The sequence below is a fragment of the Octodon degus genome, unplaced genomic scaffold (genome assembly GCF_000260255.1).
Source record: "Octodon degus isolate 3935 unplaced genomic scaffold, OctDeg1.0 scaffold00086, whole genome shotgun sequence".
NCBI classification, from domain to species: Eukaryota; Metazoa; Chordata; class Mammalia; order Rodentia; family Octodontidae; genus Octodon; species Octodon degus.
Window position 1 is genome coordinate 1,367,583 of NW_004524662.1, and position 15,448 is coordinate 1,383,030.

At 39.5% G+C, this 15,448-nt stretch overlaps 1 protein-coding gene across 1 annotated transcript in view; it reads right to left on the reverse strand.

Annotated features, from left to right (window-relative positions):
• Positions 1-9,166: 9,166 nt before the first annotated feature.
• LOC101577327 (tetratricopeptide repeat protein 6) overlaps positions 9,167-15,448 on the reverse strand; it is a 46,127-nt gene continuing 39,845 nt past the window's right edge. The window contains exons 12-13 of the mRNA XM_023721820.1: positions 10,709-10,934; positions 9,167-9,586 (exon numbers count right to left, since the gene is read on the reverse strand). Of these exons, the coding sequence (XP_023577588.1) occupies positions 9,450-9,586; positions 10,709-10,934 (363 nt within the window). The 3' untranslated portion in view covers positions 9,167-9,449. The remainder of the gene's footprint in view (positions 9,587-10,708; positions 10,935-15,448) is intronic.

Consider the following 15,448-nt stretch of genomic DNA (forward strand, 5'->3'; position numbering starts at 1 on the left):
TTGGAACTGGAGATTGAACTCAGGCCCTTGAACTTGCCAGGCAAGCACTTATTCTATTGAGCCACCTCCCTGGCCCTAGATTTTTAATTGTGGCTTCACCCTAAATATGACAAGCCACCTGATTTCTCTAGAGGCAAGAGTTTTCATCTGGCAAATCAGCTAACAACGCTGAAGGAGTCTCGGAGAGCAGCCACAGTGCACAGCGATGGAAGCTGCCACAGCCCCTCAGTCCTCAGCAGTGGAAAATGAACACGGACCAGAGGTAGCAACATAGAGAACTGAAGTAAGGTTTTTTTTTTTTTTTGCGTGTGTGTATTTAGTACATTATCTACAGGGTCTCACTACATAGATCAGACTCGTAGTGATCCTCCTGTTTTCAGCCTTCCAAGCGCTGGGCTTATAGGTGAGCACCACCACGCCCAGTCTCACCCTGGGGGCGGGGCCAGCACAGCTTGTGGTGCCAGAGATCTAACCTGGGCCCCTGCACTCTGCTTAAGCAGGTGCTTTAGTCTGCTGTGCTATTTGTCAGGCCCTGAAGTAAGATTAAAGAATATATTTATATTTGGAATGTAAATGATGCTTTTCTATTTAGTGACACTACTTTAAAGTGATGGCTATAACATTATGAATAGAATCAACATAAATCACTGGTGTGCCAAGATTCCTCTGTTAAAATTGGTGTCATAAAGCTAATACATATGTTGGAAAAAAGTTGTCAATGACTCATTTTTTTTCTTTTTGTCACAGGCTTTGGAGGTCTTTATACTATCAGAAAAGTAAGTGCTCTGAAGTAAAGCAGTCATTATATGAGCACTTGCAAACTCGTATCTCCATTCACAAGCAAATTAAAATTATAGCTCTGAGAAAATAAAAATAACCAATTGATCCACAGGTATGGAAGAATAAATATATTTTTTCTTAGAAATGTAAGCAACTATGATCACCTTAGACATATTTTAGACTAAAAGTTCATCTCCCTACACACTAAGGCTAAATTTTCCCTAAAAGATGGTCACACTGCCCACATAAGCCTGAATGTGTGAGCAGGGCCTATCTAAACCAGTGAGATTGTTAAGGGATACAGCACCCCCAGCTCTAGCTCAGAATTGACTGTGGAGGCAAAGCAATGTGGAGCTATCCTGCCTTTAACTGTTACCTCCAATAAGCTCTATAACTTGGGGATGGGAAGAATTTTATTTTCTCTTATAAAGCAAAGATGTGTTCAATTATTGAAAAATAAATCAGAACACAGCGGTGAACAAAAGAAAAAAGAAAATCCCATTCCTTATGAGTGCTCACTGTTGAAGGCTAGTATTTGAGAAGCGTTTAAAACTTTCTATGAAAGTGTAATGGATAATACTCTGCATATGTATGATTCATTCACAATGTAAAGGAATCCCACTGTATCTTTTGTTTGACATGTCCATAGGGAAAACTAAATTATAACTAGAAGTTTTCTTGGATAAAATAGAATCAGGAAAAGTAGTTGAATTGCCTTGTGGATTAAAAGCCATGACAACAGGATGCTCCATTTACTTTATTGGAATTTCCCAACTAATAAAAGGTCAAAATACCAACGTGCTCCTATCCACTCTTTAGAACACCTGTCCAGCAGGCAGAGCCAGGGGCATGCATGTGAATGTCTGCACTCAAACCACGTCTTAACCCTGTTCCAGGTTCAATGCACACCATGCAATCTTTCTTGAAAAGTAGTAATTAAAACTTTGTTATGGCCTGTTATGCATAATACCTGGCTGGGTTACAGTTTGATTATGTCATCATTCATTTATAAAGATCATAATGATTAGTTTAAGATGTTGATATAGCACTGTTTCAGACATCATACTGTCATACCTTCTTGATGACTATTCCTTAGAGTACATGATTTTTTTAAAAAATCTCATCCATCACTTCTTTAGTTTTGCTAACTTCATTTCTTAATATTTATCTTATTTGAAATTTCAAGGATATTGTAGTGTGTGTGTGTGTGTGTGTGTGTGTGCTTTACACATCATGAGAGCTGTATAGCTATCAAGAACCTATCCAATTTAATTAATACTAAATTTTTTAAAGCACCAAGGAAGCATACTGTTCCTGCTTCACCATTTAACAATCAACTTGCCTGAAATCTCACAGCATCCTCTTGTGAAGGTAAACACATGATAAAACATACATTGCTAGTGTGTTGGGTCATAATGTCCAGGGTTAGTGTTCAGCCCTGATTTTCACTGAGGCAAATACATGAAACATTTATGAAGACCTGCTATGTGCCAGAAACTATGATAAGCATTGGTGATACACTGGTGAACAGTAGGCATAATCCTTGTCCTCGTAGCATTTCCAGTCTAGTGAGGAAGGTGGCCTTCACACAAGGCTATGCAGACCTGAGGACATTCCAAAAGCATAGTTAGTCATGCCTGAGAAGTGCTTTAAAAACAGAAACATCTGAGCCCCTTCAGAAGAAGGGAAGAAATCCTTCCTGAGGATCAATCAGCCAGGCAAAGATGAAGCAGGAGAGAGATGCCACACATTGTCAGAGATGTCAAAGTGGATCATCACTAACATGCCCATTATCTTTGGAAATACACAATTGTAAGAAACTGACTGAGAACATATTTTTATGACACTGAAAAAATCTCTGGGAGTAAGACCCTATTACAACATTGTAAGAATGTAGCCTGGGGCTCTCAGGATGACAGCGTGTGGTGCTGGTCTGCCTGCCCAGATGCCACTACACTTCTATGTCGCGTTCACTCTCATGCAGCTTATCAGGCATTAAGTGATCTTCCCTCCCTCACGTGTTCACCTTCTAGCTATGCTCTTGAAGCAATGACACTGTGAAGTACTTATATTACAATAGAAGATCAATAAATCCAGTTTAAAAAGAGATGATTTGGGGATATGACAAGGATGCATTTTTAATAGCTATGTGATTATTTTTAAATTTCTTCTAAAATCAATCAATTTAATACTAGTATGTCAGGTGAAGAAAATCTGTGTATGAACAAAAATGAAATAAAGAACTGAACATGGTAGCACACACTTATCATCTTAGTACTCTGGGAAGCCAAGACAGGAGGATTACAAATTCACAACCAGTCTGGACAACTTAACAATTTAGCAAGAACCTGCCACAAGAAAAAAAAAAAGGCCTGGGTATGTAGCTCAGTTGAAAGACCTTGGGGTCAATAATCAGCCCTAGAAATAAAATGAAACAGAGTTTGGGTAACATCATTATACTCTTACAGGAGCGCTATTATTTAACTTTCCATGCCTGATGTATAGTATTTAATATTTTTTCTCTGTAAACGGAAAGTAATAATGCCTGTCTTTTTGGCAAGAATGAAAGAAAAAGGTCCTTAAGCCATACAAGTGTCTATTACATTCATTTTTAATATTACACTTTTGTTTTCCTTCTCTCTCATACTCTGTGCATTATATTGTGATCTTTCTACTATCAATTTCAATCTGCCCTTTTCTATTAAAAATAAGGTATAAGACATTGTAGTTAACGATATTTTAAATTAAAAACCCAATATAATATAACCATGCATTCATCTACAGCTAGAATGAATGGACAGATAGGTAGACAAAGACACAAATACAAAAAGGAGGGTTAAAGGCCCAGGACACTTTTTCTACATTAAACCTCACTAGGTAGGCAGCCAAAGAACTCTACTGTCTTGTTCAATGGCCTACGTGCTTATCTCCTCTTTCTTTTAGGTGACGGGTATCAGGAAGTACAGAATGTGCTTTGAATATAGCAGAGCTGCTCCTCGGTCCCATCATCCCCTAACTGCAAGGAGCTAACTTCTCAATCTTCAGTCTCCTTGTCCTGAAGTGCCGAATGCCTTATAGGACTATTGAGAGGCTAGGGACAAGGTATGAGGCTCAGCGCAAAGTAAGGGCTAAGAAATCATGGTTATTATCATGATTAGTTCTATTTTCCATGTACCCCTCCCCATGGCCAAAGTATGAAGCATCTTATCATACAAAAGATACTCCATCCATTAGAAAAGAAAAAATAAAGCTCTAAATTATTTATTTGAGGCATTTCATTTTAATTTCTTTTTAATTTTTGGAGACAGGGTCTTGCTATGCAGTTCAGGCTGGCCTTATGCTCACTTTTGTAGCCCCCAGGCTAGTCTTGAACTCACAGTGACCCTCCTGTCTCAACTTCCCAAGTGCTGGGATTACAGGCATGCACCACGATGCTCAGTTTCTAAATTACTTTTAAAAGCATAAAATCTTGTGTACATAATAATATCAGTCAGAAACAACAGAAGCCATTCCACTTAGTTAAAGAAAGGTTTTGTTTCTTTGTTTTGTATTTTAGAGAAGGGTCTACAGGGTGTTCAGAGTCTCACTACTTAGAACAGGCTCATAGAGACCCGCCTGTTTACAGCCTCCCAAGAGCTGGGATTACAGGCATGCACCATCACGCCCAGTCTCAATTGCCACCTCAGCATGCCCCGGCGGCGGGGCCGGCACCACACGCTGGGGATCGAATCCAAAGGCCCTGCACCTGCTTGCAGGTGCTTCAATCGCTGAGCTATTTGGCCAGCCCTGAGATATCTTTTATAAGGAAATCAGTGCTCCCATACTTGGAGGTCAGGAGAAGCAGGCTGTGAGCTAAGACATGAGGAGAATAAAGCCATACTGGCAGCACTGGGGGAGACACTGCTCTCCCATAAAGAGGAAGCCGAGAAGAAATGGGCCCGGCACGTATTGGCTGCAGGAAAGTGTGGCAATGATTGGAAGGGGTGCTCATGGCGCTGGCTTCAAAGCAGACTTACCTGGTAAAAACACAAGACATTTATCTGTATTTGAATTTCAGATCAGCATCATTTCAAAATTTTTTTCTGGTTAAGCTCAAAATGATTTTCAATGTAAGTATGTCCATACAATAGGTGGAAATGTACTCATACCAAAAAAATCCTTTAAACTGAAGAGGGTGTCCCCTGCTCAACTGAAGTTTTTAATTTTTTATTGTTCATCTGAGATTTAAATTTAGCAACTAGTCTTGTATTTCTGTCTGCTGAATCTGAAACCATCCATTCCACCCAGAGCATACTATTTTAACACCAACAGAAAAGTGACTCATGTGACAATACTTGGGTTCAGCCCCATGGAATTGCAGCAAGTTGGACAGCACATCGGTTGCTCTCGCTGCTGGCTGCCAAGACATCCAACGAATAAAACTTTTCGCTCTCAGTTTTCATGTCATGGAAGAACTGCTGAGCATCTAAAGGACATGCAACAAGCAAATAATAGCTGGGCCATAGTGTTGACTCGTAGTGCTTATAATGTGCTTGTATTTATCAGACATTCCATGAACACTGAACAACCATTAGGCCCTGCAGTCTTAGAGACACAACATGAAACAAACAAAAGGCAAAGACTACTTTCATAGAGCTTATGCTGCAGTGGGAAAAAACATGGTTAACAAAAACCCTTATAAATGACAGAAATGCATAAAATTGAATATGAAAGTCTATGTGTCTACACTTTTTCTTATAAAGTAAAAGGAAGCAAAATAAAGCAAAAAATTACCCACTTCCTTTACCTCTCAAATTTTACTTTTAGGAAACAATGAAAGCCATGATGTGTGTGTGTGTGTGTGTGTGTGTGTGTGTGTGTGTGTGTGTATGCTTATATCATACATATATTGTAGAAAAGTAAGACCAGACCCATAAATCCTAGCAATTGTGACAAGCATGCAGGCTCAGCACAATGGCTGAAGAGATCAATACTATAGCAAGTGAAAAGCAAAGGAGACATCTAGGTATTTCTTTCTTCTCCTTTCAGGGCATCTGTTCCAGGCTTTACTTAGCAAATTCATCATCTCCCTATTTGCCATCCTGCCTTTACCCTGCTGTCTTTCCCCTTGTATGTTGGGACAACCATCAGAGGGGAGCTCATACAGAACAGAGAAAAACTGATAAATTGGACTTTCCATGGTCTAATTTTTTATTGATGATGCTATAAAAGCCCCAAGTCCCTGATACAAGAATGGAGGGAAACAAAGGGAATGACGAGGAGCCTTCTCTCTCTGTTCATCTGCCATGCGCTCTCCCACACATCCAGTCAAGCTTTAACTCCTTGCACTGAATTTTAATTTCTTTATCTAGCGGTGAGGATCCTCCACATCTGATTCTGACAGTACAGCTCTACTTTCCTCCCACTATTTTCTCACAGAAATTCTCTGCTCTGGCTACTCCTCAAACTGCTTTTCCATTTTCCTGCTTAGGTGTCAGTCTGTGGAGATGTTTGGTCTCTGTGGATGACCTCACCATCCCCTATCTATCTCTGCCCACAGATGTTACTCTGCTCAGACTCCAGCTCTAGTGGCTCTTCTTTGGTGAGGCTTTTACCTTCAGGTCCTTCAAAAGCACATCGTGAGATAAAGATTTGAGTACAGGTGGTTTACTTCAACAGGGAGCTTTGCCAACAGACAAGGAGGCAGGTGAGGAGGGGCACAAAAGGGAGGGAACCATCAAAATATGTGTTTGGAGGAATGCACACACTGAACTACTCTGGGAAGTCAAGAAAATCACCTCTCACCAGGCAATCGAGATGAACAGTTTCTCCTCAGGTCCCCTCTGACCTTTATGACATTTTCCTTGCCATTAAGCCCTCTGACCAGGCCTCTGTGGACCGAGGTAAATACTTTCGAAGGAACACCACAGGGGCCTTCCGTAGAGTGCTGTCAGTGCACATGTACACTTTGTATGTGAAGAAATATGGGCCAGGGGACCTGCAGCCTTTTAACAAGCTAGACACGCTTGGCTCTATTATGTGTCTGTGATCCTTGGCTTGTGTCATTCCCCAGGAGTTGCCACCTCCAGCCTCATGTACTCATGTGCACACAGAGAAAAAAAAAAACATTGAAGTATTGGTTGGCTTAGTCTGGGATCTCCTGGAAGGGGACTCTGAGGCAAACGCTTTGGGCTCCTACACTATCAAGTTTAATCTCAGAGAAGCAGAAATGGTGAGAAAAAGAAGGGAGGCAGGAAAAGCAAAAGCATGAATACGAGCTGTGCACTGTGATTTTACTGGCTACCATGAGTGAAACCAACTGCTTAATCTCCCAGGACTATTCTTGCAGAATCCATGTAAATTGAGTGTCTTTGGACACCACTAAGGTATTCATGGAAGACAATCTTACCTCCCTATCCCTTTTCCTCATCAAATGTTGCTATGACAGAGATGTAGGTCTCCTGAACAACTGCAATACACAGGGACAGGCACCAAGGGAAGCCCACATATCCAAGCCTTGAGCACTGACAGAGCAGCTTGGGGCTTTCAGGGAGAGATGTGAGGTGAGTGTGACAGCATATTTATGCACCAATATTGTCTATCAGTGCATAAGTCAGTCTGAATCTCATCTGTGACTAAGGCGGAGATAATGGCTCAAGATCAGGGAGAGAAAGATCTGAATCAACTGATTATGTGGGTTTGGTGCACTGCATGACATAACTCACTAGGGATGAGCTGTTCCTCACTCACTCCTGAATGCACATATGTCACCAGGAAAATTATCCCAAAACACTGTGAACATCTGCACAGTCATTTACAAACTACAATCAACTTTCTATTGTTAAAACCTGCACCTAACCTAAAAACAAAAGAAGCTGAGTGGACAAATGTATTTTTTCCAAATGCTTATTTCAGTGGAAACAGACCTCTGAGGAGTTTAATGGGTGTCAGGGAAAAATATATCAAAAAGGCACATGAGCCAGGTGAAGCAAATTTGAATGAAATAGAAGTCCCAAAGTCTTGATATCATCAGTGAAATAAAAGAAAGGATGAGGGAGAAAGCTCAGTAGTCTAAAACACCTACTTAGGCAAGCTTAGGCAGGTGCAGCAGACCAGGGTTTGATCCCTGACACCACATGTCACACCAGCCATGCCCTCAGAGTGGGCTGAGCTGGCAAAAAAAGAAAGAAAGAGAAAGAAGAAAGAAAGAAAGAAAGAAAGAAAGAAAGAAAGAAAGAAAGAAAGAAAGAAAGAAAGAAAAAAGGAGATCTCTAGTTCATTCAAAGGACCTCTTAGATGTTAGTTTTGGGATTCTGGAAAGGGTAGTTAGTTTGAAAACAACTTTTTCTTCTTCTGCTAATGAGAACACTTGCAGGCCAAGACCAGTCAATCCTGGTCCTGAAATTCCTACACTGTTTCCAGTACATTCAGGTTTATATTACACTGTACTTTCATTCCCCTGAATGTGGGTTCAGTTTGGTGGAGATACTTTAGGAGGTACTCATGGGTCCCTCCCAAGTCGTGATGGAATTTGTGTGCTGTTGAAATGAAAACTAAGGTTTATTTATGGCTGAGAAGTTACTTCGGTGTGTATTAAATGGTTCCTTGAATAAGAAATTCCTTATTTTGAGCCAAGAATCAGAGCTGTAGATTGTTCTGGAAATACAGCCCTCAGCCATTCTCTCAGAAAATCCTTTGGGGATTTTGTATGTCCAGCAGGGCACTACGGAGATAGTCAGCGCTGTCTTGATTATGCTAGAGCTTCTGGGTTGGAATCAACCTAAGAAGATTACATTTGTAACTGGCACAGAAGCTGGTATATAAATATCTTAAAGACTATGTTACTGGTAAAAGGTTAAGATGGGGAAGAGCCTGTTTTGCAAGTCTGGCCTTGGTGGACCTGCAATTTAAGAGTGCTAAGGGAAAATAAAATTGATTCTATCAAAAAAAAAAAGAAAGAAAAGAAAGAAAGAAAGAAAGAAAGAAAGAAAGAAAGAAAGACAGAAAGAAAGAAAGAAAGAAAGAAAGAAAGAAAGAAAGAGACCTCTTAGAGACATTCTACAAACATTGTTTAGCTGTTTTAATTTTTTAACTCTTCTACTGCTATGAAGCACCCACCACAAGTGTGGACAGATTTTCACCGATACTTATGTAGTCTGCATTTACTTATGCATCTTTGCAATCATAACTAAAAGGGTAGAAAAGATTATCTCAGAACACTGTATGCCTCGAGTCTTCATAGATACTATCCTAGAAAGAAAGAAATATTAAAAAGAGAGTTATGTGTATCTGTTGGAAAAATGTATCAGAAAAACAGGTCAGTATATACATTATTGAAAGAAGAGAGAAAATACGCATAATTTTAATATTTTGTAGTTATCATTTTATATTTATCCTTTATCTGTGTAGTGTTGGACACATTCTCAGTAGGAATTCATGAAAAGGTTGATAACATTTTTCTACAATCATTTTACTTCAAAGGAAATTCTTTTACTTTAGAGAAAATATTTTAAACATTCATATTCCTGGAGAAACATTCTCATTTAAATTCAGCCTTTTATGAAGAAATTCAATTGTTGAGATATTCTAAGTATGCAGAAAATATTCTAAAACTTCCGAACACTTCAGTTTCAGGAAGAAGAGTCACGTGAATGTAAGCTACCATAGAAATCAGAGTACAGTCCACGGACTCAGGTAACTAGGGCACACTCTTCAAGATCAAGGACTTGGTTGTAGTCAGCGATAGCTTCTTCAGTCATCCCCATTTTACCACGAACTTCTCCTCTGAGCTTATATACTACCACATCATTAGGCTTCAAAGACAGTGCTGCAAAAGAAACAAATTTCAAGATGTTTATGTAAAACAAAAAAAAAAGATGCTTATGTAAACACTCAAAAAGTTTCATTTTTTAAATTTAGAAATCTCTTGTTTAATCCACAAGCTTCATATAGCTTTAGTTTAAAAAAAAAAAAAAGTGAAACCAAGATACTAATTCAAAATCCAGGCTTCAATCTTCTGAGCTCTGAACATTATGCATCCAAATTGGAAGAGTAAGACAAAAATATGAATGGAGCCATGGATTAGTTTCATTTTTAAAAATAAAAATTTTATAAGAACTTTGATTTGAAACCATTTTTTTCAATCACAAATATTCACTTAAATCTAAAGTGTTGAGTCTTTCTAAGAAAATTAATTTGGGCTGGGGGTTCAGGCCTGCCATGCTGGCCCCACCCCAGGAGCACACTGAGATGGTGACTGAGACTAGGTGTGGTGGCACGCGTCTGTAATCCCAGCACTTGGGAGGCTGTAAACAGAAGAATCACTATGAGTCTGAACTAGTAGTGAGATCCTGAACACCCTGTAGGCCTTTCCCTAAAATACAGAAAAAAAAAAAAGAGAAAAGAAAATTAATTTGGCAAACTACAATATAATAGCTTTCTTTGAAAGGTTGGCATTGCTTGTAAATAGTTGCCTAATAATTCTATCTCTGCTTAGCAAAGCTTTAAGTTAAGATATTACAAAAACAAGGGCCAGGGAGATAGCTTGGTGGCCTGAACACCTGCCAGGCAAGTACAAGGACCCAGCTTTGATCCCTGGTACTGCATACCATACCAGCCCCGGAACGCTGGGCATGCCATGCTGGCCCTAAAACTGCGCATAGTAGTAAATGCCTGTAACCCAAGTGCTGGGTAGGCTGAGACAGGAGCTTCACTACAAGTCTGAGCTGTGTAGTGAGACCCTGTACTAAATACATAAGTAAATAAAACATTGTTTAAAAAATATATTACATGAAGGAATCTATATTGGTTATGTCTCAGATATGGTATGTATATACACTGATTTTTGTGTAAGTTCATCTAGACAAATACACCTGATTTTTTTTTTGCAGTCTAAAAACAAACATATCAACCACTTCAATCTCATCAAAATGATTTCCAAAAAATATACCTCTACTAAGATCTTCCTCTGCAAGATCATATTGCTTTAAGCAGCAGTACAAATATGCTCTGTTTAAATATACTGCAGCCCAACATGGACAGCGGTCAATTACACATGCAAAATCTTCTTTTGCTTCTTCATATTTATTTAATATTGTATTTATAATAGCTCGATTCATGAGAACATATTCATTTTCTGGATCAAATTCTAAAGACTTTGAGTAGTAGTCATTGGCCTATAAAATGTAAAAGGGATGGTGTCAATCTATTTTAAATAAAAGCTATGCAAAAATTTCAAGTACATTTATTCTTCATTTAAAATTAAGGCTACCTACATATAGTTGGTCAATTTCTTAGCTTTGTGGCTCCCAACATATCCCCTTTTTCGTTTTGTTTTTTTCAGATTTGGGTGTTCCACTGCAGTTAAAGAAGCTGTGTTTGGAGAAGTCTTTAAAGGACCTTTTCATACTTGAAACCTGTCTAAAGATTACAGGTACTTGAATTCAGCAAAACAAGCCAGTGCCTAAAGCAAACAAGTTACCTCACTCCTGAGATGAACATCCTGTCTGGTTAAGGTTAGTTTTTAGCTTCTAGGAAACCTAGTGTTATGCATTACTAACTTCACAAAAGTGTAAATAAAAGACAGTTTTATTGTGAAAAAAAAAGAGAAGGAAAAATTATACATATGTATACAAAAGAGAGTTGGGATAGATATACAGCTATTTAATACTCTGCATCTCATCCTGTAAATAACTACTATGAAGACAACAATATGCAATGTATTAATTACCATAAATGTCCTACTAACCTGTTTTAAAACTGTTTCATTGCTATTTTATCTTTTTTTCCTCATTAAAATGAGGAAGAATTTGAATAAATAAATAAAATTAAGGCCAATCCCTGGCCCTATTGTGCTGGCCCCACCCTTGGGCATGCTGAGATGGCCACTGAGACTGGGCATGGTGGCGCATGCCTGTAATCCCAGAGCTTGAGAGACTGAAAGCAGGAGAATCACTACAAGTCCAATCTGTGTAGTGACATCCTGTACTAAATACATAAAAAAATAAATAAATAAAATTGTAGCTCAGTGGATTAAAGCACCTGCAAATAGGTGCAGGGGCCTGGAGTTCGATCCTCAGGCCTGCTGTGCTGGCCCCGCCCCGGGGGCGCCCTGAGATGAGATTGAGACTGGGCATGGTGGCTACACCTGTAATCTCAGCTCTTGGGAGGCTGTAAACAGGCAGATCACTAGAAGCCTGATCTAGTAGTGAGAACTTGGACACCCTGTAGACCCTTCCCTTATTTTAATTTTCTGCTATTGTGACAAAATACCTGATATAAGTGATTTAAGCAGATAGATGATTTACTGTGGCTTACGGTTTCAGAGGTATTAGTTAATGGTTATGTGGCCCTATTGCTTTAGACCTGCGGTGGCCCAGGTCACCAAGGAAGCACGTGCCAAGGGAGGTTATTCATGACAATCAGGAGGCAAAGAGAGACAGGAAGTGGTTGCAGCCCTGGTATCCCTTGCAAGGCCACACCCCAATGCCCTGACTTCCATTTCATGGACCCCACTTCCTGAAGACACCACCATGCTAGTGTTGCCAGGCTGGCAAGCAACCTTTAACTTATCAGTCTTTGGGAGACATTTAAGAACATAACATCATGTATCCACTGTTCTCAGCAATGTCAGTGATAAAATTCTCCTCCTTGCTGGAATGAAATGTTCCCACTGCCTGTCACCCAAATCTTATATTGCTGTGAGGAACAACAACAATAAAAAGGTAAAAAGCAAATTAGAAAAGAAAACCAAATAAGACAGAATACATTTTAGGAGAATCACATTTATATATAAAAGCAGAGGAAGAGCTAGACAGCTAAATGTATTTTCAAAAGAACCTCTAAACTATATGAACAGGCATAAAAACTCAGCTATATGATGAAATATGGCAAAGAGAAAGAGACAGGGGGAAACCAGCATATTGGAGAAACCAAAGACTGTGGGTTATTCACAACTGAGCATCAACCTGAAAAGTGTGAACATAAAAATTAAGCAGTTTGATCAAGAGACAGCAAAACTTTTCTTTGAGCCTCGCTGATTGAACTTGGCAGAAGCAAGCTCCTCAATCTTTAATTCCCAGGTGAAAACAGTCTCCAAGAATGTACCAGCAAAACCAAAGTCTGCAACAGTCCACCAGCATGGAGCTTCTGACAATTTTCTGTTTTAAGACTTGTTGCTTCAAAATAGATTTGCTCAAAATGCCTTGTGTAACTGACCGAACCAATCAAAAATTGTTCAAAACAAGTTATTCGCCTCATCTTATTATCCCTTTTTCCCTTTAAAATCTAGCTTTTAATTAAAAATTAAAAACAATTAGAGGCCTGAATATTTTTTAACAATTTGTGCACCTCTCTCATAACCATAATAAATTAGAGAACAGATACATTTCTATTTGTAGTTGACAATTTGTACAAATTGCTCATCCAACTGCAGTTTTAAATAATTAAATTACTAAAGAAAGGATAAGTCAGATCACCACCTTTTAATGGCCTAAATGTCACTTGATGTATTGATGAACCCCTCTGCCTGAGCCTAAAGTTTCCTTTGCAGTTTGGACAGAAATAATGGCTGTAGGAAGAGAGGGGAGGGCATGAATGCCATTTTCTCCACAAACAGAAGCCCAGAGCACAGTGGTACAGCTGAATGGCCACTCCCAAGGCCTACCTGTCTCCCAAGGGACTGTGTACTCTGAAGACAAAGCATCTGGTATTTCGGACAGAAAAGGGGACACATTTTCAGTGGCCTCCCCACTAATGTGTCAGTGGTGTAATGGGAATAGAGATCTATCAAAAAATATTAAAATATCCAAACTACATTTTAGATCTAAACAATTTTGTACACAGTGTTCATAGTTATTAAATATAAAGATGACCACATCTAAAAGATAAAGACCTTTCTCTTATACAGATCTTAAGCATCTATAAAAATGAATAATTGTCCTGGGCATTTTATTTATAAGTCTAAATTTATTTATTTATTTTTTTAATTTTAGGAAAGGGTCTACAGGGTGTTCAGGGTCTCACTACTAGATCAGACTCGTAGTGATTTGCCCACTTACAGCCTCCCAAGAGGTAGGATTACAGGCATGTGTCACCACACGCAGTCTCAAATGCCATCTCAGTGTGCCCTGGGGGCGGGGCTAGAATGGCAGGCCCTGGGGATCAAACCCCTGACCCCTGCACCTGTTTCCAGGCACTTTAATCCGCTGAGCTATTTGGCCAGGACTTCAGCCTAAATTTCATTGAATAACTTTATTTTGTGACCTCCAAAAAATCATGGACAGAACCCAGAGAGAAAGTGATCTGAGATGAATGAAGTTTCAGGCAATTGCTGTTGCCCTGTCTGCCTCCTAGCTGTCCAAAGAGAGCTGAGCAACAACAGTGTTATTTGTGCCTTATAGAATCACACTTTCAATCACTCTAGCCTGGCATCTAATTCACTGTGGTGGTCAACCAGGCTTACTACAGCGGTCAGCAAGCTGATAAGTGTCTCGATGTAAATTGCAAAAGCATAAGGGATAACTCTAAGGCAATGGTAGCAGAAATGGAGATATATTTGAAAAAAAAAATGAAGACACAAAACTGGCAGACTAAATAACCAATTAGAAAACAAAGAGAGGAGATTATGATTGACTCTGATGGGTTGGCTCAGGCGGCTTATGGAAGATACATGTTAAGAGAGAATTTATACAGTGAAAAGTGGACTACACATGGGGGGAAAACAGGTCAGTTTTGACCTTAATGCACCTATAAAATACCTAATTTTAGCGATTTTATAATAAGCAGGAACTCAGAAGATTAGAAGCTGACAAGTTGTATAAATTACAAGAGTAAATAGGTCTTTCTTATTTCTTTTTGCGACCTCTTCCCATGCTGAGGATTGAACCCAGGGCCATAACACACATGCCAAGCAAGTGATCTACCACCAACTACCTCCTCAACCTTAAATGGATTTTCTGAATCAAGAAATGCATTGTATGATTCTTGCCCCTAAAAGTTTACAATCTTAATAAGACTGGAGAGTTAAGCCAGGGATATAGCTCATTGGCAAAGCACCTGCCTAGCAAGCACAAGGCCCTGAATTCAATTCAATATTGGGAATTGATATATATATATATATATATATATATATATATATATATATATATATGAGTTTAGAGAATGATACGCAAAAACAATTTTGGAGTGAAACAAAGCAAGAGCCAGCCAGCCCTGGGTTGTTAACAACATTTAGAAGCGAAGCAGAGAGGAGATGTCAGAAAAGCAGATTGACAAGGGGGACCTAGCCAAGGGATGAGAAGAGAACAGGATAGAATAGTATCATCTGCAGAATAAATTACTTTACAAAGAGACAAGTGCCCGTCTCCTTTCCTGCTGAGCAACCCAGTGAGAGGAACATGGGTGCTCGCTGACGCCTCTGAACAGAGCACTGCTAGAGCAGTGGAGGCGCAGGCTTGAAGCAGAGAGTTGTGGAGACACTGTGTGGTGAATGAGAGGTGGAGGGAGTGGTACTGTAGATAGCTGGCTTAAGAAAAGTCCCCTGTGAAAAACAGCTGTGAAGTACAGGGAGGTGGAGTAGACTGTGAGGGTGAGATTTTTTTTTCTTGTCTTTTTAAAGATGAGGGTTCATGAGGGCAGGCCAAATAACTCAGCGGATTAAAGCGCTTGCAAGCAGGAGCAGGGGCTGGGG